The 24,032-nt window shown below is 47.0% G+C and overlaps 2 protein-coding genes across 5 annotated transcripts in view; one reads left to right on the plus strand and one right to left on the minus strand.

Moving 5' to 3' along the window:
• RBM42 (RNA binding motif protein 42) overlaps nucleotides 1–4,376 on the plus strand; it is a 45,694-nt gene extending 41,318 nt beyond the window's left edge. For both annotated transcript variants that reach the window (XM_068241871.1, XM_068241872.1), the window contains one exon: nucleotides 1,274–4,376. In XM_068241871.1, coding sequence (XP_068097972.1) covers nucleotides 1,274–1,386 — 113 coding nt within the window. In that variant the 3' untranslated portion in view covers nucleotides 1,387–4,376. The remainder of the gene's footprint in view (nucleotides 1–1,273) is intronic.
• A 10,991-nt stretch (nucleotides 4,377–15,367) lies between these two features.
• The window catches only part of LOC137521932 (retroviral integration site protein Fli-1 homolog), a 71,705-nt gene continuing 63,040 nt past the window's right edge, over nucleotides 15,368–24,032 (minus strand). For all 3 annotated transcript variants that reach the window (XM_068241876.1, XM_068241874.1, XM_068241875.1), the window contains one exon: nucleotides 15,368–17,606. In XM_068241876.1, coding sequence (XP_068097977.1) covers nucleotides 17,098–17,606 — 509 coding nt within the window. In that variant the 3' untranslated portion in view covers nucleotides 15,368–17,097. The remainder of the gene's footprint in view (nucleotides 17,607–24,032) is intronic.

Here is a 24,032-nt window from a genome sequence, read left to right on the forward strand (position 1 = left end):
TTGAAACATACTGTATGGCTCTCACGGAATTACATTTTAAAATGTGGCGTTTATGGCTCTCTCAGCCAACAAGGTTCCTGACCCCTGCTCTAGAGGGTAGTGGGTTAGAGATACTAGGGGAGGAGACACAGGGGTTAGCGGATGAGCAGTGAACATCCATTGCTACCTACAGGAAGTTATAGGCTAGTCTGAACAGGTGTGTGTTGAGAGTAGTTTCCAGGCTCAGAGCATAACAGACAGTCTGTAGAACAGAGTTCCAGAGGAGAGGGGATGCTCCTGAGAAGCCCTGGATGCGGGATCAAGAGAAGGTGACTAAGCTGGAGGACAAGAAGGTCTCCTGGGAGGTGTGGAGGTTCCGGGTGGGGAAGTATCTGGAGATTATTGAGTAAATGTACGGAGGTGACCACTTATGTGGAGCTTCGTGTGATAGGCGTATAAACTGGATCCTTTGGGTAATAGGTAGCCAATGAAGGGATTAGCAGAGAGGGGCTGCCTCAGAGGAGTGGGAGGAGAGGTGGATGAGACGGGCAGCACAGTTCAGTACGGACTGGAGAGGTGCCAGTTTTTGGTTGGAAACAGTCGGGTGTTACAGTAGTCAAGACGGGATCTGATTAGAGCATGTACAAGCATTTTAGTAGCCTCCTGTATAGACCAAACATGGCGCTGGTGATCGGAAATCCCATCTTTCCCCGGGGATAACTAGGACCTCCACCTCTGAACTTGCCGAGTCCCTCGGGTGCCGGTCCCTGCTCCATCTGCATCTATCGATGCCCCCCCGGTTCTTCTTAATCCACCACAGCTGCAAGCCAGCCGAACAGAACACAAACTGTCCGTAAACTGCATACCCAAGGGGGCCTACTTTCACTTTCCCTGTTCTTTTTCATTCTTTCTGTCTATCTTTTCTGCTCTCCCTCTCCTCTTTCTCCTCCAGGATGGACATCTGATTCAAACTATCGCTACAAAGGCGTTTTTTGATTGCCTGACGGCAGCGAATTCCCCCTGTTCCTTTCCGCTCTGTCTTTCTCCTGGGCCCATGTCTTAAAGAACCTTCTACCTAGGCCTTCTACTTTTTACATCCTATTACTTGTATATGTATTGTACCTACTGTATGCATAACTCTATGTAACTGTATGCTTTTGTGCATCTACTGTGTACTACTACTATAGAATCATCACCGACCCTGTTGTGCCGGGACCAATTCCAGGTACAACTCACGTACTTGGTGAAATAAATTCTGATTCTGATAGTGACTGACTCTCTTCTCTCCTTCCAGGTAAATATGTTGGCTCTCGCCCCATTAAACTGCGCAAAAGTATGTGGAAGGACCGAAATATTGACATTGTGCGCAAAAAACACAAGGAAAAGAAGAAGCTCGGCCTGAGATAATCGCAGACTGATATGAACTGCTTAGAAATGCCCCTGGTCTGACAACTTCCCACAACTCCCCACACAACAATGGCCGAACAGAGAGCGGATTACTGGGCGAAACCAGGCGGGCATAATACCAGCCCAGACACCATGGCAACATCACCCTTAGATGGCTGTGCGAAGCCCTAAGCCCCATCTACACCATACAATTGTTTGTCCGATTCGATTCAATCCGGCATGTCCGATCAGGATTCGATTTGATTCAATTTGCCATTGCAAAACAATGGCAAATCGAATCGAATCCCGATTGGACATGTCAAATCGGACAAAAAATTGTAGGGTGTAGATGGGGCCTTAGATGGTTTTCATGCTGATCCTCTAGCTTGAGTACTTCATGTACCTGAACCAGACATGCAGATCCAGTAGAGTAAGAACACCTCATATGCCTGCTGGTCTAAGCCGAGAGATTTAGAAAGCGTTAGCGCCAGAGGATTGGCATCACAGCATCTATATAGGGAGGCGCCAGCTGTAGCAGGCTCTGTATTCGCTTCTGGTCGGTGTACCTTAGATATGGAAAGCGTCATGTAAACTACCTTCACCTCCCCAATTCACCCCGTTTATGCATCAGTTTTTATTTTATTATGGTTACTATAGACATGAGTTTAATGTGCATCTATTTAAACAAAACAATGATGTGTAGAGATGTCTTCCTTTTTATGGGTGTGGATCTCCAATCATCGCTACCGCCTCTTCGTCACATGACGTAAGTTGGCTCATGCAGCAGAGGAGGGAGGAGATTGCCCCGGTAGGTCGCCAACACATGAAGTGCGCAGTGTAGTTACTACAGATCAGCCAGTGACACAGTTGGGAGGTGGGAAAATGCTTCGGTCCTTTCCTGACCCTCCTTTTTGTACTTCACTCCCTGCCCTCCCTCTAGTATGTAACACCCTCCCGTACCTTACTTCCTACCCTCCCGTACCTTACTTCCTGCCCTCCCTCCCGTACTTCCTGCCCTCCCTCCCGTACTTCCTGCTCTCCCTCCCCGTACTTCCTGCTCTCCCTCCCGTACTCCCTGCCCTCCCTCTAGTATGTAACACCCTCCCGTACCTTACTTCCTGCCTTTCCTCCCATACTTTACTCACTTCCCTCCCGTACTTTACTCACTTCCCTCCCGTACTTTATTCTCCGCCCTCCCGTACTTTGCTCACTTCCCTCCCTCCCGTACTTTACTTGCTTCCCTCCCATACTTTACTCAATTCCCTCCCTCCCGTACTTTACTCACTTCCCTCCCGTACTTTATTCTCCGCCCTCCCTCCCGTACTTTGCTCACCTCCCTCCCTCCCGTACGTTACTTCCCTCCCTCCCGTACTTTACTCACTTCCCTCCCTCCCGTACTTTACTCACTTCCCCCCCTCCCGTACTTTATTCTCCGCCCTCCCTTCTGTACTTTGCTCACTTCCCTCCCTCCTGTACTTTACTTACTTTCGTCCTGCACTTTACTCACTTCCCTCCCGTACTTTATTCTCCGCCCTCCCTCCCGTACTTTGCTCACCTCCCTCCCTCCCGTACGTTACTTCCCTCCCTCCCGTACTTTACTCACTTCCCTCCCTCCCGTACTTTACTCACTTCCCCCCCTCCCGTACTTTATTCTCCGCCCTCCCTTCTGTACTTTGCTCACTTCCCTCCCTCCTGTACTTTACTTACTTTCGTCCTGCACTTTACTCTCTTCCCTCCTGTACTTTATTCTCCTCCCTCCTGTACTTTATTCTCCTCCCTCCTGTACTTTACTCCCCTCCTGAACTTTACTCCCTGTACTTTGTGGTAAGATTTCCCTCCCACAGTTTACTCTCTCTGCTCCCTCCTGTACCTATACCCCACATCCTGTCCCAGTGCATTGCAAAGTCCAGTCCATCTTCCTTTTAATACATTAATTGCTAGTTTTTTTTTTTTTTCTTTTTTCGTTTTTTTAAATGTTCTGACCTTGTGTGATTCAGACAAATTAAAAAAAGCCCCCCTTGAAAGGCACAAAGAAAAGCTCAGCGGATGCTTTGCTTTTGTAGAGCCAATAGAAAATGTAGTGCCTAGAGGAGATTGGGTCATGTGCAATTCTCTTTTTCACCTGAGTTTTCTGTTAAGAGATAATTTTTCATCTTCAAATTTAAATAACTTTCCAGAACTTTTCAACTAAAAAAAATTACCAAAAAGTTGGTGAAAAAGTACTATCAACATTTTGGGCATGTTTCTTGCTTTCTGGTTTATTGAGAAGTTTAAAAATATCACCTAGGAGAAAAAGTGAATTGCATATGGGCCTTTGTGTCCTAAATTCAGTATCAGGGGTTTGCAGCAATTTTTATACAGTGTAAATTATTTTTATTCAGCATCTTAAAGGACATCTGTAGTGAGAGGGATATGGAGGCTGTCATGTTTATTTCCTATTAAGCAATACCAGTTACCTGGCTGTCCTGCTGATCCTCTGCCTCTAATACTTTCAGCCATAGCCCTTGAACAAGCATGCAGCAGATCAGGTGTTTCTGACATTATTGTCAGATCTGACAAGATTACCTGCTTGCTTGTTCCTGGTGTGATTCACAAACACTTCTGCAGCCAAGCAGGGCTGCCAGGCAACTGGCATTACTTAAAAGGAAATCAATATGGCAGCCTCCATATGCCTTTCACTTCAGTTGCTCTTTAATTCAGTGGTAGAAGATCTTCCCATCTCCCAATCCCGAGTGCTGCGTTCTGAAAGTTTCTGTAGTCATTAGTTTGCAGTGTGCTGTCACGGCCAGCAGGGGGTGCTGTGTGCTGTCACTGCAGTGCAGACACAGTTCACATGCAGCCAGTTGTAGATTGCATCCCTCCTGCACATCTGTCTGCTGCTGTGACTAGGAGTTGAGCATGTTCTGGAAATCGTTTTTTACACTCATTTATGTTCTGGCTTCTCTCTGAGCCGTGTGTATCTGGGAAACGTGACCTCGTGTACAGTGTAAATAAACGTGATCTTTTCACAAGGTTGTCCGTGTCTCTTTCTGCTGGAGGAACGGTCTGGAGACTGCTAAAGCTGCAAACAAATACTAGAGGAAACACACATGGCAATTACTGGACCATAAGCAGTGGTGGACAAAGCCAACAATGGGCCCCTGTGCAAAAATAAATAACATCGGGCCCCATGTGAGTGGGTGTGGTCATAACAGATCATGGTTGGATCCAAACAATGCCGATAAAAGTACATGAACCCAGGTCACATTCTCTAGGGACTGTATTTATGCAGCACACATTTTAAAGCGGAACTGTAAATTCGTTAAAAGCAAACAGTTTCACTTACCTGGGGTTTCCTGAAGCCCCCAGCAGCCGTCTTGTGCCCTCGCCGGTCCTGCCCGAGCCTCCGTTCTCCCGCGCGAGCTACTTTCATCACCACCGACTTACAAGTCGAGTGCGCCTGCGCACCCCAGGCAATGAGCAGCTATAGCTGGCGGGGACGCGAAGAAAGCGTTGCATTGCCCGGGGCGCGCAGTTGCAAGTCGGTGGTAATGAAAGTAGCTCACGCGGGAGAACGGAGGCTCGGGCAGGACCGGCGCGGGACAGGACGGCTGCTGGGGGCTTCCGGAAGCCACAGGTAAGTGAAACTGTTTGCTTTTAACGAATTTACAGTTCCGCTTTAAACTTGTATATGACTGGTGTACAAGTTATGATCACTGTTTCTCTTAAGTTTCAGAGATAAATCCATGGCATGGAGAAAAGCTTAGAGGATAGTCAGGCCCTAAATTGTCCAATGGCATGGGGCCCCTGTGCGGCTGCACGGGCCTACGTCTGCCTCTGACTAGAAGACTCTATTTTTCTCCCCCACTGAGTCTTATAGTCCAGATGCAGGGAGTTACTGACTTTTGAACACTTGTCAACACAAACCTCCAACCCACGGCAATGTCACGGACTGCCTGTTCTGTACCCATGCAGAGGAGGACACAGAGGCAAACGGAAGATACAGAAAGGGGCATAGAGGGGGACAGAAAGGGGCATAGAGGGGGACAGAAAGGGGCATAGAGGGAGACAGAAAGGGGCATAGAGGAGGACACAAGGGGGACAGAAAGGGGCATAGAGGAGGACACGGGGACAATCGAAGGATATGGACACAAAGGGGCATAGAGGAGAACACAAGGGGGATTCAAAGAACCATAGAAGAGGACACTAGGCATAAAGGGGGGCATAGAGGAGGACACAAGGATCTACAAGATGCCCCTTCACCACGGATGCACCAGGTTTAGTGTATATGTTATGGCCAAAACCAGAAATCGGCCAATTCTAGAATTGGCCGGCCGTTTCTAGAACTGGCCGATTTGACGTCGGCCAAAGTCCAAAATGCTGGGAATTTCTGACATTGGCCGGCCAGTTCTAGAAACGGCCAAAGTCAGTCGGCCAAAGTCCAAAACGCACAAATCCCAGAACATCCTGGGTCCTGTCCAGCACCGTGAATGGCACTCGGAACTTCCTCTCTGCTCTGAAAGATGCAGCATAATAATCTTTTTAAAGAAAAGCATTTCTTAGTTACAGCTGATACAAATCCTGCAATAAATCGGCAGTGTGTCTACATCCTGCTTTCTTGGGAGCAGACATATTGATAACATCCTGTGCTTTTAAATTAGCTGCTCTGCTGTGGCAGTCAGGTGACACAGGGGAGAGATCAAATTACAGTGGTGATTAGTCATAGATGAAGGGGGCTTTTCTGGGTGCTTTGCTGGGCACTTTGCATGGCTGTGGGTGCTTTGCTGGGGGGCTGTGCATGGCTGGGGGTGCTTTGCTCGGGGGCTGTGCATGGCTGGGGGTGCTTTGCTGGGGGGCTGTGCATGGCTTCGGGGAGGTGTCTTTGCTGGGTGCTTTGCATAAATGCAGGTGCTTTTCTGGGGGGCTGTGCGTGGCTGTGGGTGCTTTGCTGGGGGGCTATGCATGGCTGGGGGTGCTTTGCTGGGGGGCTGTGCATGGCTTCGGGGAGGTGTCTTTGCTGGGGGGCTATGCATAAATGCAGGTGCTTTTCTGGGGGGCTGTGGGTGCTTTTCTGGGGGGCTGTGCGTGGCTGTGGGTGCTTTTCTGGGGGGCTGTGCATGGCTGTGGGTGCTTTTCTGGGGGGCTGTGCGTGGCTAGGGGTGCTTTGCTGGGGGGCTGTGCATGGCTGTGGGTGCTTTGCTGGGGGGCTATGCATGGCTGTGGGTGCTTTGCTGGGGGGCTATGCATGGCTGTGGGTGCTTTGCTGGGGGGCTATGCATGGCTGGGGGGTATTTGATGGCTGGAAATGCATGGTCGGGGGGGGGGGGGGGGCTATGGGCTTTGCTGGGTGCCTTGCATAGCTGGGGGTGATTTGCTGGGCTGGGGGAGCTTTGCTGCAGACCTCCAATCAGGGCGACCAGAGAGGTGGAGAAAGGCAGAGCAGCGCAGCGCACTCGCTACCCGCCCGGACCCATACACTTCATATGCGGAAGTGTTCAATGACACTTCTGCATTGAAGTGTTCGGGTCCTGCGGGTCTCGCGTGAGCTGGCAGCTGCTCTGCCTCTCTCTGCCTCGCTGGTGCGGTCGCCCTGATCGGAGGTCTGAGTAGCGGGGGAGGAGAGGGGAGCTGAGATTTCTGGCGGTGGGGAGAGGAGAGCAGCTGGCCGGCAGTAAGGGGGACTTCGGGACTTGGCCGGCCGGGTGAAATCACAACGCGTTCTGGCCGGCCAAAGTCCGATAATCACACACATTTCTTACTTTGGCCGCATGAGCCGGCCACTTCGCATTCTGACCGGCCAGAACCCGAAGTGGCCAGACTTCGGGTTCTGGCCGTAACATATATATTTTTCCCCTGGTTTTGTCCTCTAAACCTGGGTGCATCTCATGGTCAGGAGCGTCTTCTAGTCCGAAAAATATGAGACTAACGCTTCTGTCCAAAATCTAGCGTGAGTACAGCAATCCCTGATGCCCCCGACGCCTCGCCCAGCGATCTATCCGGCAGATCACTGACTGAGAGCATTGTTATCCCTGCTCACCCCAGCTGCCGTGTCACGCATACACTCTGGTGTCCTCAGCCATGTAGTGCCCTTGTTACCTGACTCGCTGTGCATGCCCAGTAGAGGGAGGTGCCTGCAAGCATATTTATTCCCACAGTGCACAAGCACTTTCCTCTACTGGGCATGTGCAGACCTTACTTGCACATGCTCAGTGCGAATGCCTCTGTTCACAGCCACACTCCTGTCCAGAAGGATTAGTGTAACTGTACAATTGATCCTTCAGATTCAATCTTTCAATGCGATTTGAACAGTCAAAACCATTCCCATTAACAGAATGATTTAAAAAAAAAATTGTTTCACATCGATTTGCGCCACACACGGTGCAGTTGTCTTTACAATTTGATCATAAAAAACACATCGACAGATCAAATCTGAAAGAAAAATTGTACCGTTAATGGGCACTTTAGTAATGATCCTGCACTGGATCGGTGGGCTGGAGGCGGGTCTTGGGAGGCCTCTGCACTATCAGAGGCTTTCCACTAATGAGGTAAGTATGTTAATACTTTTTTTTCCCCCCCGACTTCAGTATTGCTTTAAAGCGAACCTGAACTCAGAACGTCCTCTCTGCTCTAAAAGATAAGCAACAGCATAATAACCTTTACAGAAAAACATTTCTTTGTTACAGCTGATACAAACCCTGCAAGAAATCTGCAGTGTGCCTACTTCCTGCTTTCATGGAAGCAGACATAGTGTTAATATCCTGTGCTTCCAAATGAGCTTATCTGCTATGGCAGTCATGTGACAAGGGGAGAGATCAAATTACAACTTGTGATCAGTCATTGATGAAGGTGAATTAGGTTAAACTATCTAAATACATGCGTATATACGTTTTCCTTCGGTCCTGTGCAAGAGTTCGGGTCCTCTTTAAGGTTTGGACTGCCAGCAGCAGATCGAGCATGATTTTCCATCCTGTCAGATGGATCAAATCGGCCGCAAATCGATCGATCGGCCAGTCGATCGTGCATCGATTTGCAACAGACAGATTTGATCGATTGAGCACTAAAATCGACCAGTGTATGGGCCCCTTTACTGAATTTGAAGCCAGTGTATTGCTAGAGCAGCGCCCCTTCACCTAGCCGTCTCCGGATGGCTGTTTGTAAAATTGGTATGCAATGATATAGAACTGGTTTAAAGGGGAACTGAAGTAAGAGGTATACGGAGGCTGCCATATTTATTTCCATTTAATCAAAACCAGTTGCCTGGCAGCCCTGCTGGTTTATTTCTCTGCAGTAGTATCTGAATAACACCAGAAACAAGCATGCAGCTAGTCTTGTCAGATCTGACTTTAAAGTCTGAAACACCTGATCTGCTGCATGCTTGTTCAGGGGCTATGGCTAATAGTATTAGAGGCAGAGGATCAGCAGGGCTGCCAGGCAACTGGTATTGCTTAAAAGGAAATAAACATGGCAGCCTCCATATACCTCTCTCTTCAGTTCCCCTTTAAAGAGATTGTAACAAAATAAAAGTGCCCCTGGGGGTACTTGCCTCGGGAGGGGGAAGCCTCTGGATCCTAATGCGTGTGAGCGACAGAGGCGCTCACACGCTTTATGGACCTGAACCAGTTTTATATGCTCCTGTACTGCCTGATGAAGCAGGATTGTTGACCGCGAAATGCGTTGCGATTTTATGGCGCTGTGAATAAATTGTATTTTTCTTACTCTGCATTTGAGTATATGTCCACTACCAGAGGGAGGTAAGTCCACCTCGACTTCCCTCTTTTTATCATTTTTAGAACATTGTTTTACTCTGCTTGGCGCCTCTGTTCGTACATATTACAGCACGATTAAGTCCACCCCTGGTGGAGGGGTTCTTTCCCCATTTTCCTATCTACAGAGAGCGACTTTTATACCTGAGTGGGGTCAGGTACTAATACTCCCCACCTGCCTGTCAAGTGGTTACCTGATGGTAACCCACCTTTGTGAGTATAAGAACCTTTGACTTTACATTATATATTGAGCTTACCGAGACAATATTGCACTATTAGGCTCTTGGTGTCCTCTGTTTTGTTTGTACAAGTACTTTCTGGATCCTAATGAGGCTTTCCTCGCCCTCCCTCCCACGGTCGGTCTCGCTGGGCCTCTCCAAAACCACAGCCGACAATTTCTCATTCTTTGGCGCAGGTGCAGCAGCGCCTGCAATATTTATCTTCCCCAGCACAGGCGCAGTAGCGGCTCCCTGAAGGGCAAAAGCAGAAATTCCTGATCGAGTCCGCTCTACTCTGCATTCTCCAGTAACACGCGCCTGTGCAGTAGAGGACACGATTGGGATCGGCTATTTCCGCCTGAACCAAGAGCCACGCCTGCGTCTGCGCTGGAGCCGGGAAAGTGAATATTTACATGCCTGACGGTTGGGGACATCTTGCGAGACCACCGTGGGACAGAGGAGGACAGGGGAAGGCTCGATAGGATCCGGAAGCTTTTCCCTCCTGAGGTAAGTACCCCCCAGGGGTAGTTTTTTTGTTACAAGTCTTCTTGAAGGTGTCCATACATCTCTTGACTTTGATCATTATAATCAGAAGGAAATCGGTGTTGCCAAGAGCATGCTCGATCGACAGTGCGAACAATTTCGGACCGAAATAGGTCGCACGTATTGATAGGACACGATGCAAGGTGTCCGGCCATCGTGGTCGGTCGGGTGTAAGGCGTTAATGTCGAGTAATGTCGGGATGAGCGACACTGTTCTCTAGCACTGTTCCCCTTAGTATATATATGTGTCCCCCCCCCCCCCCTGTGTGCATTTATACATTACCTGTCCTGTGTTGCCCACTGTGTGGTGCCCTTCTGCCTTCGGATTCCCGCTGCTCCGTTAGCGATATACACGCTGCTGATGTTTGGCACGTGTCAGCGGCAAGGTGGTGGAGTCGGACGATTCCCAAGAGATTTCATGCTGAAACTGATCAGGAATTGGCCTTCTGTGTATGGGCAGCTGATGGATCTAAACAGATTTGATCAGAGATTTGTATCTTGGTTGAATCTGCCCAAAATCGCTAGATGTATGGCTACCTTTGTTGCGCACCAATCGTCTGCCTGAGACCTCAGTATAGTGTCGCCACCACAAGCCACATCCACACCATGTCATTCAATACTGGGTTAGGCCTGGAACCCACTACAAAACGCCATCGCTTATCGCAATCGCTGGCGTTTGTAATGAGTGGTTTGTAAGCGATTTCATGAGCGATTTTGGTAGCGGTTTTAAAAAATTGACAGCTTTTTGCCAGCAATTGTGTAGCGATTAGCGTTTTTATTTCTGATTGGTCCTTGCAATTAATTTTAATTTTTTTTTTTTTTACAGTGTGCAGGCATTTCAAAACGCTAGCAAAATCGCTCTTTGCAGGTTTTGATGAGCGATTACGCCAGTGTTTATATACTTTACATTGCAGAAGCGCTAACTGCTAACACTAAACGTGAAAAATGCTGCATGTCCTGCGTTTTGGTAATCGCTCCAGTGGAATTTGGCCCGTCCATTAACATTAGCTGACTGTTTAGGGAAATCGCTAGCGGTTTGAATCGCTCCCTAAGCACTCAGAAAATCGCTCTAGTGGGTTCCAGCCCTTATAGTGTTCTATCATCTTCTTCTATCTGACACTGCTGGAGCAGAGAGGATTCTGGGAGCCATCCATTGTCCCCATTTCCTGATAAACAGGAAGGTCGCTGTGTATGAGTGTGTGCAGGAAGTGGGGTGTAAATACACAGGATATTGGGGGCTGTACACGTCTCTGTCACATTCAGCAGGCTCACGTTACCTTGTCACCTCCAAACACCACCGCACATCAGCAGCCTGCTCATCCCAGCATGCCTAGCTGCCAGTATTTTCAGGCCATTTCCTGGACACTTTATAGCAAGGCCAGTGGAGGTAAATGGATATATTAAAATATTATATTGAAGGTATATTAGATGTGTTTTGTGATATTGTTTTTTTTGCCTTCATTGATGGTCTTATAGCTGTACCAGCGGCGTAATTCAGGAGCTTGGGGCCCCAGTGCGAGTTTTACATGGGGCCCTAAGCACTCTATTGATATGGAGCCCCAAAATCTATCAAGGACAGCTGCAGGGTCAGAGAGGTGTATTCAGAGTGAGAAAACAGTTTGTTAAAGGACGCTGGTGAGAGGTATATGATGGCTTCCATATATACCAGTTGCCTGCCTGTCCTGCTGATCCTGTGGCCTCAATTCACTGAGCTTTATCAAACACTTTATCAAACGTTTGATAATTTTCCTCATGGGTAAAATCTAATTTTTAATTCACTAAGGTGTTATAGATTTATCTAATGCTTTATCGATGAAATAATCAATAAATCTATAACACCTTAGTGCAGGGCCGGGCCGAGGCAGAGGCTGGAGAGGCTCCAGCCTCAGGGCGCAGTGTAGGAGGGGGCGCACAATTCATTCAGTTGTCATTCCCAATTGTGTTTGAAGCAGAAAGAAATAGGAAAAGGGGATACATGGCAGTGACTGCAAGTCAGATAACTAGAGATTAAGGTATTGGGGAGGTTGGGGGCCCTAGGGCGCCTCTTAGTCTAATAGCAATCAGTGTGTGACGGCTGGGGCGGAGGGATGGAGGGGCGCACTTTGGTGTCTCAGCCTTGGGTGCTGAAGGACCTTGTCCCAGCTCTGCCTTAGTGAATTCAAAATTAGATTTTACCCATGAGGAAAATAATCAAACGTTTGATAAAGTGTTTGATAACGCTCTGTGAATTGAGGCCTATGTCTCTAATACTTTTAGGCATAGACCTTGAACAAGCATGCAGCAGATCAGGTGCTCTGACCCAACTGGATTAGGTTTTACTGGATTAGCTATATGCTTGTTCTAGGGTTTTGACTCAGACACTACTTGTGCCAGAAGATCAACAGGGCTGCCAGGCAACTGGCATTGTTTACAAGGAAATAAATATGGCATCCCCCATATCCCTCTCACCTCGGGTTCCCTTTAAGGATTACCACTATGCAATGCACATATAGAGGTGTTCATTACCAGCATAGCACCAATGCAATGCTAATAAGATGGATGAAGAAGGTCCCCTAGCGGCCCCTCTAGTCCCGGGGCCCCGACGCGGTCGCAACCTCTGCATCCCCTATTGCTATGCCACTGAGGAGTACTAGAATCTAGCATGCTGTATTCCTGCAATGGAAAGAGTGCGGAGAGCAGCAATAGCTGTGCTTATAAAGTGGACCTGAACTCTTGCACAAGACAGAAGGAAAACACTGAGAAATGCACACTGAATGTATTTAGAGAGTTTAGCCTGTTTAACTACTTTGGGACCGAGGTGATTGAAATCTACGCCCTGTGTTGGTGGGCTCCTGGCTGGCAGGGCGTAGCTTTCAATCACTGCCGGCAGCACGTATCCTCCGTTCCTGGCAGACCGCGCCGCTCACACCCGACGTCTCTCGCTGCAGCTCACTGGCTCTGCCTGTCTCTATGAAGGCAGAGCCATGTGAGCAAGTCAGGAGCCGCTCCCATTGGCTTACATTGATAGACACGGTCAGGAGTCAATGAAAGCAGCTCCTGACCAGCTTACAGGAACTCTGCTGTCATAGAGACGGCAGAGTCTGTCAGGAGGATCCCAGCGTACGGCGGGTAAGCGCGGCGATTCGTCGGAATTCTGTCGGTATTGTACCAGCGGTCTCTGGTCCTTAAAGTGAACCTCCGGACTAAAAATCGACTCAGCAGCACTAAAAAGGCCTGGTGTTTCTTTAACAGTTTCACAGCATCAGAACTTTGTTTCTCTTATCCAAGCCTCATTTTTAGCTGCACAGAAGAAAACTGCCCGGGCTTTTTTCCCCTGATGCTGTGCAAAGCATGATGGGATTTCTGATGTTGTTGCTCTCATTCTGCTGTTTTGGTGCAATTTTTTTTTTTTTTTTACATATTGAATTTGACATTTGAAACCTAAAGTGTGCAGCTGGGAGGGGTGATCAGGACACAGGACAATTGGAACTGTGTCTCCTGACAGAGAGTCACCTCCTTTCAACCAAAAAGATGGCTGCCCCCATGACAAAGATGGCAGCCCCCATGAATCACAAACATTTGCCTGTTCTTTTAAAACAGGGTGGGTAAGAGATTATATTACCTATCTATTCTAATTAATATAACTAATGTAACTTAATGACAGTATGTTTGTTTAGTCTGAAGTTCCCCTTTAAGGGGGCAGAGACCGCTGGTACTTAAGTGGTTAAAGGGGTTCTCTTGCACTTTAATAAAACAAAAACCGGCACTTACCCGGGGTTTCTATCGGCCCCCTGCAGCTGTCATGTCCTGCCGTCCTCCAACGATCACCCGTTCCCCGCCGCCGGTGTAATTGTTTATATAACTAGACAAATAGAAGTGCGGCCGCGCGTGGGAGCGAGCATGCGCACGGCTGCGCAGCCGCACTTCTATTTGTCTAGTTAGACGAAAAATTACACCGGTGGCGGGGAACGGGTGATCGGAGGAGGGCAGCGTGGGACATTCCAGCCGCAGGGGGGCGATAGAAGCCCCGGGTAAGTGCCGGTTTTTGTTTTTTTAAAGTGCAAGAGAACCCCTTTAATTCCCTCTCCTTTGTGTCTAATCACAAGTTGTAATTTGATCTCTCCCTGTGTCACATGACTGCCTGTGGCAGAAATGGCAGATAAGCCCATTTGAAAGCACAGGCTGTAAACAATATGGCTGCTTCCATTAATCAGGTAGTAGAGACATATGGCAGATTTATTGCAGGATTTGTATCAGCTGTAATAAATACATGTTTCTTGTTTAAAGGTTATGCTGTTGTGTATCTTATAAACATAATGAGATTTTCTGGCAGATTTCTTGCCAGATCAATTATTTCCAGCATGTCCGATCTGATTTCCGATTGATTTTCCATAGAAGTGAAAGGCCTCACTGTGCATGCGCATTAGTATGTTCCCAATGGTGAACCCCGAGCAGGTCCGTACTGCTGCACATGCGCGATGGTCGGAGGTGACAGCGCTGGCACAGCCGGGGGGAGGAGCCAGAGACTTCTCTCTCCCAAGGGAATTACCAATTTGAGGCACTTTTTTCCCCCCGCAGGTTTCCTTTAAACAATGCACATTGCCTGGCTGTCCTACTGACCTTCTGCCTCCAACTTTTAACCATAGACCCTGAACAAGCATGCAGCAGATCAGGTGCTCTAACTGAAGTGTGACTGGATTAGCTGCATGCTTGTTTCAGGTGTGTGACTCAGACACTACTGCAGCCAAAGAGATCAGAAGGCAAGATATGTCCACCACCATATGCCTCTGACTTCAGGTGTCCTTTAAAGAGAAACTCCGACCAAGAATTGAACTTTATCCCAATCAGTAGCTGATACCCCCTTTTACATGAGAAATCTATTCCTTTTCACAAACAGACCATCAGGGGGCGCTGTATGACTGATATTGTGGTGAAACCCCTCCCACAAGAAACTCTGAGGACCGTGGCACTCCTGGCAGTTTCCTGTCTGTAAACCTTGCTGCATTGTGGGAAATAGCTGTTTACAGCGGTTTCCAACTGCCAAAAAAGCTGCAAGCAGCTACATCACCTGCCAACAGTAAAAATGTCACCACCATGTAATAAATGTCAGAATATAAATCAGGGATTTAAAAGATTTTACAATGGGAAAACACTGACTAAATCATTTATACATAATTATTGTAAAAATGAAGCACTTTTGTTATTACATTATCTTCACTGGAGTTCCTCTTTAAGTATTGCAAGTTAACTGGCTTCCCCAAAGTTGACCTTACACTGTGGTAGGATTAGATTGTGAGCTCCTTTGAGGACAGTCAGTGACATGACTAAGTACACTGTATAGCATAATGAAAGTTAAGCTTGTTATAAAAATGTCACAATATTAAAAACCACCAAAACTTTCAAATTGAGTTTTGCAGTTTACACATAGCGACTCCATGGACTAAATGCAGTCGTTTTTCAGTTCATGTGATAGAAAGAAACTAAAAAAGCAATTGACGGCTATAGAGTTACACCCAAGGAATAAGGAAACATAATAATGTATTTAATAGGTGAGAGAGATTTACAATGAAACTCAAATAACAAGAGACAAGAAACATGTAAAAGTGGTCAGAGTCTAATCTATAGTACAAATTCAAAACTATTATAAAAAAACAAAACAAAAAAAAAAGGTTCATGTTTATTAAAGATACCCATTGACGGTACAATCCCGCGGCTGAACGATTGTTTCCGATTGCATCGGTAATCGATTGGAAACAATCGGTCGTGCCCATTAAGGATAGAATTCTCACTATCCAATCCGATTAGATTGCTGGGATCGATCCAAAAATCGGATTGATTCCATTGATCTGATTGCATTGTCTAGCAGAAATTCAGCCATTTATGGGCAAAACCAATCGTGTCCAATCGATTACCGTATCGAACGGAAAGGATTAATCTGCCGCGGGATTGTACCATTAACAGGTGCCTTCAGTCTTATTTTGAGCCAATTTCACAGTATATTGTGATTGCTTTTTTTAATGTCTTTTTATACATTTCTATGTCCACTTCCAGCCAGCTGTTGAAAAGATGCCTCAAAATATCCAAAAGATTGTGTGATCGTTTCCCGCGATTGGTGGGCGGGGTCACGGCTCTTAGTCTGGCGCAGCTAGCAGGTCATGTGACTTGTGGATATTCAGTCCTGAAAGCAAAGTAAAAAAGTAAACCTACAAAGTTTCTTCAACTTGCCCATCGGTCCTCCGACAAGCCTATGCTCCCAATGATGTAACATGGAGACAAAGTGCAGTGCACACCATATGCTTGTCTGCTAAACACACTCAGTACAACTGCGGTGCAACATCCGGATCGGCAGAAGACCAGCAACGCTTGTTCCACAGCGGAGATAATATCCAGGCGAAACACACTCAAATAATGTATAAAACTTTCAGACTTTAATTAATGCCCGAATCAATGCAAGGAGCAGTAGGATAAACTATATAGTTTACCAGCACATGTATAGCATGAATGGAGATGCGGAGGAGGGTCGATGTTTCGCCCTGCAAACTAGGCTTTCTCAAGACCAAAGGGCGGAAAAATTGTCGACCCTCCTCTGCACCACTATTCATGCTTTTCATGCGCTGATCGTTACTGGTTTCCTGTTTTTTTGCATTGCCTTAAAGAGACACTGAAGCGGAAAAAAAAATGATGATATTATGATTTGTATGTGTAGTACAGCTAAGAAATAAAACATTAAGATCAGATACATCAGTCTAATTGTTTCCAGTACAGGAAGAGTTAAGAAACTCCAGTTGTTATCTCTATGCAAAAAAGCCATTAAGCTCTACGACTTTCAATGTCCTGGAGAGGGCTGTTTTCTGACTTTTATTATCTCAACTGTTCTTGAACTATTTACTTTTCCTCTGCCAGAGGAGATGTCATTAGTTCACAGACTGCTCTGAAAGAATCATTTTGAATGCTGAGTGTTGTGTAATGTGCACATATTATAGAATGATGCAATGTTAGAAAAAGCACTATATACCTGAAAATAAAAATATGAGAATATTTTCTTTGCTGCTAATCTTCTAGTAATTATTCATAGTACACAACCAATTCACTATATCATATTTTTTTTTTCGCTTCAGTGTCTCTTTAAGAGGAATAATAAAAGTATTAATGTTTTATACTCTTGAGCATGCCCTGGATACTCTCTCTACTGTAGAATATGCTCCAAATGATGGCATTGGTTTATTTTTTTATCAGGAATTTCCGGCTGTCTCAGTAGTAACCTCCCAGGTGGGACCCTAGTTGGCCGCCATGTTGCCTTGTTACTCCTTGGCTTTGATAAAGTCCGCCCCCTGGTGGGGAGGTGAAGTACTGAACGGGTATGAGTGCCGGCAAGCTCTGGGCCTGGCTGTGGTGCGGCAGAGGCTGGCTGGAGGGCTTGGTTTGTACGTAACAGCTGCCATCTTGGTACTTGCAGACGGCGGAGTCGTTGTTGTGTGATTGTTGGACATGTTGGATGCCCTGGAAGTCGAACCTGTAGGCGTATCGCTTGCCGTGCACCTTGCTCATGATGTTCTTGTCATAGTAATAGCGCAAAGCCCGGCTCAGCTTATCGTAGTTCATGTTGGGTTTGCTCTTGCGCTCCCCCCAGCGCCGGGCCACCTCGTCCGGGTCCGTCATCTTGAACTCTCCATTCAGCCCCTCCCAGGCAATGCAGCCAGAGTTCCCGCTGTCCGATAGGAGCTCCAGGAGGAACTGCCAGAGCTGGATCTGTCCACTTCCTGTTGAGAACAAGGAAGCCATCAGTAACTTATTATTATTCTTTATGTCATTTAGTGGTGTGATTACAATGCATGAAGCCCCCGGCAAAACACTGATGTCATACCCTCCCCATGTTCCCACGCACTCCCCCCCCCCCCCCCCCCCCCATTGCCTGGGTGCTCACTTACCTTGAGTCCTATCAAGCTTTGCCACCATACACCCCCTCCCCCCACACACACACCTTCCCCATAACAGTGTGTGAGCACCATGATTCCATTAACCATAACATTTATGGCAACAATAAAACCTGGGAGGAGTTGTACTGGATGAAGGGAAAATAAAAGGTGGATAGATCGTGAGCTCCTCTGAGGACAGTCAGTGACATGACTATGTACACTGTACAGTGCTGCAGAAGATGTCAGTGCTATATAAATACATAATAATAATAATAATATGGTAGGACATTAGACTGATAGGATTAGATTGCGAGTTCCTCTGAGGACAGTCAGTGACATGACTATGTACTCTGTAATGTGCTGCAGGAGATGTCAGTGCTATATAAATACATAACAATAACATGGTAGGACATTAGACTATGACTATGGTAGGATTAGATTGTGAACTCCTCTGAGGACAGTCAGTGACATGACTATGTACTCTGTAAAGTGCTGCAGAAGATGTCAGTGCTATATAAATACATAATAATAATAATGTAGGACATTAGACTATGACTATGGTAGGATTAGAGTGTGAACTCCTCTGAGGACAGTCAGTGACATGACTATGTACTCTGTAAAGTGCTGCAGAAGATGTCAGTGCTATATAAATACATAATAATAATATGGTAGGACATTAGACTATGACTATGGCAGGATTAGATTGTGAGCTCCTCCGAGGACAGTCAGTGACATGACTATGTACTCTGTAAAGTGCTGCAGATGATGTCAGTGCTATATAAATACATAATAATAATATGGTAGGACATTAGACTATGACTATGGTAGGATTAGATTGTGAACTCCTCTGAGGACAGTCAGTGACATGACTATGTACTCTGTAATGTGCTGCAGAAGATGTCAGTGCTATATAAATACATAATAATAATAATAATGTAGGACATTAGACTATGACTATGGTAGGATTAGAGTGTGAACTCCTCTGAGGACAGTCAGTGACTTGACTATGTGCTCTGTAAAGTGCTGCAGAAGATGTCAGTGCTATATAAATACATAATAATAATATGGTAGGACATTAGACTATGACTATGGTAGGATTAGATTGTGAACTCCTCTGAGGACAGTCAGTGACATGACTATGTACTCTGTAATGTGCTGCAGAAGATGTCAGTGCTATATAAATACATAATAATAATAATGTAGGACATTAGACTATGACTATGGTAGGATTAGAGTGTGAACTCCTCTGAGGACAGTCAGTGACATGACTATGTACTCTGTAAAGTGCTGCAGAAGATGTCAGTGCTATATAAATACATAATAATAATATGGTAGGACATTAGACTATGACTATGGTAGGATTAGATTGTGAACTCCTCTGAGGACAGTCAGTGACATGACTATGTACTCTGTAATGTGCTGCAGAAGATGTCAGTGCTATATAAATACATAATAATAATAATAATGTAGGACATTAGACTATGACTATGGTAGGATTAGAGTGTGAACTCCTCTGAGGACAGTCAGTGACTTGACTATGTGCTCTGTAAAGTGCTGCAGAAGATGTCAGTGCTATATAAATACATAATAATAATATGGTAGGACATTAGACTATGACTATGGTAGGATTAGATTGTGAGCTCCTCTGAGGACAGTCAGTGACATGACTATGTACTCTGTAATGTGCTGCAGAAGATGTCAGTGCTATATAAATACATAATAATAATAATAATGTAGGACATTAGACTATGACTATGGTAGGATTATATTGTGGGCTCCTCTGAGGACAGTCAGTGACATGCCTATGTACTCTGTAATGTGCTGCAAAAGATGTCAGTGCTATATAAATACATAATAATAATAATGTAGGACATTAGACTATGACTATGGTAGGATTATATTGTGAGCTCCTCTGAGGACAGTCAGTGACATGACTATGTACTCTGTAATGTGCTGCAGAAGATGTCAGTGCTATATAAATACATAATAATAATGTAGGACATTAGACTATGACTATGGTAGGATTATATTGTGGGCTCCTCTGAGGACAGTCAGTGACATGCCTATGTACTCTGTAATGTGCTGCAGAAGATGTCAGTGCTATATAAATACCTAATAATAATAATGTAGGACATTAGACTATGACTATGGTAGGATTATATTGTGAGCTCCTCTGAGGACAGTCAGTGACATGACTATGTACTCTGTAATGTGCTGCAGAAGATGTCAGTGCTATATAAATACATAATAATAATAATGTAGGACATTAGACCATGACTATGGTAGGATTATATTGTGAGCTCCTCTGAGGACAGTCAGTGACATGCCTATGTACTCTGTAATGTGCTGCAGAAGATGTCAGTGTTTTATAAATACATAATAATAAATAGTGTAATTATTAGGTTGCTTGCCATATACCACCCAAATTGATGCAGCTTTGCACCACAACAAACACTACTTCATAATAAAGTCATTAACAGGTAATTACTAATTAGTGTTAATCAGTGATTAGCTAAACTCCTAATGAAAACACTGGCAGGCTGCCCTGCTGGGCTGCAGTAATGAGGTGTGAGACATGTGTAACACAGAGGGCAGTAATGCTACCTGCTGATCCTGTATATGGAGGGGGGTGGGGGGGGTACTAGAGAGGGGGGTAACCTGAAACGTGAGTGGCCACAGCTTGCAATCAGCGGGGTGGCGATAGATGATGCTGTGTAAGAAGGATTACATCAGCCCAGTGTTTTCTTACATATCACCGGATAAACAGAGAGCTGTGTGTGGCGGTGGTCTCATCCGCAGCGTCTATCCCTGGAGGTGGGGGGTTTGTGCGGAGCGAGCAGAGTAATGACCCCCTGCCTGCAAATCAATGACTCTCTGTGCCATAATATTGACACATGGAATCTGAGGTGTAACACTAAATGCAGACAGGAGGGAAACACGCGCTACACATTGCTATAAACCATACATGTCAAACTCCGGCCCGCGGGTCATATCTGGCACTCAGAGCCATTAAATTTGGCCCTTAAAGAGAACCCGAGGTGTGTTTAAAGAATGTTATCTGCATACAGAGGCTGGATCTGCCTATACAGTCCAGCCTCTGTTGCTATCCCAAACCCCACTAAGGTTCCCCTGCACTCTGCAATCCCTCATAAATCATCGCCGTGTTGTGAGGCTGTGTTTACATCTGTAGTGTCAGTCTCAGCTGCTCCCCCGCCTCCTGCATAGCTCCGGTCCCTGCCTCCATTCCTTCCCTCCAATCAGCAGGGAGGGAAGGGATGCAGGCGGGGACTGGAGTTCTGCTGGAGGCGGGGGAGAGCAGCAGACTGACACTATAGAGATAAACACAGCCAGCTCTGACAAGCTGTTTGTCAGCAGCGTGGCTGTGATTTATGAGGGTTTGCAGAGTGCAGGGGGACCTTAGGGGGGTTTGGGATAGCAACAGAGGCTGGGCTGTATAGGCAGATCCAGCCTCTGTATGCAGATAATATTCTTCAAACCCACCTCGGGTTCTCTTTAAGTGGTTTCCCCACTTTGCATTGTGTATGGTCCACTCTAGACCACCAGAGAAGCTACATTGGAGATGAAGCCCTAGAACTCCAGGGAAACCATATGGGGAGGTAGGGGGAAAGTACTAGACACCAAGGAACTGTATAGGGGAAGGAGGATCACTAGACACCAGGGAACTGTATAGGGGAGGGAGGACCACTAGACACCAGGGAACTGTATAGGGGAAGGAGGAGGACTACTAGATGCCAGGGAACTGTATAGGGGTCTCTAGACACCAGGAAACTGTATAGGGGAGGGAGGACCACTAGACACCAGGGAACTGTATAGGGGAAGGAGGAGGACCACTAGATGCCAGGGAACTGTATAGAGGTTGGAGGGAGGCCATTAGAAACCAGAGAACTTTATAAGGGAGGATGGTGGCCAGTAGACATTGAGGTTGGCCTGCGACTAGGTTGCAGTGTTCAATTTTGCCACTTTGTATTTGAGTTTGACACCCCTGCTGTAAACAGAGTGGAGTTTTGGGTGCAGGGCCGGTGCTGCCATTGAGGCAAAGGGGGCAATTGCCCCAGGGCCGGACCGCACCATGGGCCCCCGCGCCACCCCCCGAAGTGGCCTCCCCCTGACTGCACCCTGTGGCCCCTCTTTGGTAGTTGAGCTGCCTTGAAATCTTTCACCCATACCGGTGACGGCTCCGTCCCGATCTCCGTGTTCGGCCACGTTGCGCATGTCATTGACACATAACATGCGCTGGATGGAGAAGGCAAAGAGACAAAAGGACGGATGGAGCTGCTGCCGGGACAGGTGACAGATTTCAAGGCAACTGAAGTACCGAAGGGGGGCCACGGGGAGCAGGGGAATGCCACCTGGTGGCAGAGCAGTTTCTAGGCTAAATTGCACCCAGGGCGAGGGTGCAAAAATTGCGTCCCCCAGTGGAGCCAGGTATAGGTGCCCGCAGTATAGGTTTGCAAGGTGTAGTTGAACCCAGTATAGGTAGTCAGCTATAGGTCCCCCCCAGGCAAGGTAGCCAGGCATAGGTACCCCAGTATAGGTAGCCAGTATAATTGCCCCCAGTATAGGTTAGATAGGCAGGTGCCTCTGGTATAGGTTAGATAGTTAGCTGCCCCCTGTATAGGTTAGCTAGGTAGGTGCCTCAGAATCAGAATCAGAATCAGAATCTTTATTATCGCCAAGCACGACTGGGTCGTGCCCGGAATTGGGCTTGGCACGTACAGGGTACTGATACAGGATATAGATACAGGACAAAACAAGCAGTCAGGAAGGAACACATTTGCAGAGAGAGACAATGTAGCATAAGTAACAACACAAAAAACACACAAAAAACAACCAAAAGAAAGTCAAAAGAAAAGTCGGCTTCAGCTAGAGCGCCGTCTATGTGTAGTGTGCCGCAGTGCCGGCACACTGTTTGGTGTGGGGATGGGCAGTTACGTGGAGAGAGTTCAGAAGGTTGACAGCCGAGGGAAAGAAACTGTTTTTATGCCTTGAGGTCTTGGTGAAGATGGAACGGAACCGGAGTCTCCGGCTCGAGGGGAGCTGACTAAAGAAGCGGTGGCCTGGGTGCGAGGGGTCGCTGGTGATCTTTAATGCTCTGGAGTACAGCCTGGAATGGTAAAGGAGGTCCAGAGAGGGAAGGGATCTCCCGATGATCCTCTCCGCTGATCTGATGACCCTCTGCAGTTTGAGTCTGTCGCTGGCAGAGGAGCTGGCATACCAAACCAGGATGGAAGAGCATAGGACAGATTCGATTGTAGCGGTGTAGAAGTTTGTCAGAAGTTTTTGGGCCATACCAAACTTTTTTAGTTGGCGGAGAAAGAAAAGTCTCTGTTGGGATTTCCTCTGTGTGGAGGCAGTGTTGGCCTTCCACTTCAGGTCATTAGAGATAGTTGTGCCCAAAAGGCGGACGCTGGGGACTCTTTCCACCTCCTTGCCATTGATGCAGATTGGGGGCGGGGTGGAGGCGCATCTCCTGAAATCAACAATCATCTCCACAGTTTTCGCTGTGTTTAGAACCAATCCGTTCTCTCTGCACCAGTGACAGACACCTTCAACCTGGTGGCGGTACTCTTTCTCATCATTATTGGTGATGAGACCGACAATGGTCGTGTCGTCAGCAAATTTGATTACTTTTACCGAGTCTGACGTGGATTTGCAGTTATTTGTATACAGAGAGAACAGAAACGGCGACAGAACGCAGCCTTGTGGGGCTCCTGTGTTGGTGATCCTAGGTTGTGAGGAGATAGTGCCCAGCCTAACAACCTGGGACCTATTGGTGAGGAAGTCCGTGATCCACAGGCGCAGGGTGGGGTGGACTCCTATTGCGGCCAAATTGTCTTGCAGTATTTTGGGGCTGATGGTATTGAATGCTGAGCTGAAGTCCAGTAGAAGGATCCTGGCGTAGGAGTCTGGTCTGTCCAGGTGATCATAGACGAGCTCCAAGCAGATGTTAATGGCATCATCAGTGGACCTGTTTGCTCTGTACGCAAACTGGTGTGGATCTAGCAATCCCTCTGTGGAGTGCTTAAGGAGGGGGAGCACCATGCTTTCAAAAGCCTTCATGATCACGGATGTAAGTGCCACGGGCCTGAAGTTGTTGAGGTCAAGGGTACCCTGCTTTTTGGGGACGGGGATAATGGTGGACCTCTTGAAGCATGCGGGTACTTTGCCTCCCTGGAGGGACCTCGTGAGGATGGAAGAGAGGGTGGGAGCAAGCTGACGAGCGCAAGTTTTCAGGCAGGCTGGTGACAC

The sequence above is a fragment of the Hyperolius riggenbachi genome, chromosome 6 (genome assembly GCF_040937935.1).
Source record: "Hyperolius riggenbachi isolate aHypRig1 chromosome 6, aHypRig1.pri, whole genome shotgun sequence".
In the NCBI taxonomy this organism is placed as follows: Eukaryota; Metazoa; Chordata; class Amphibia; order Anura; family Hyperoliidae; genus Hyperolius; species Hyperolius riggenbachi.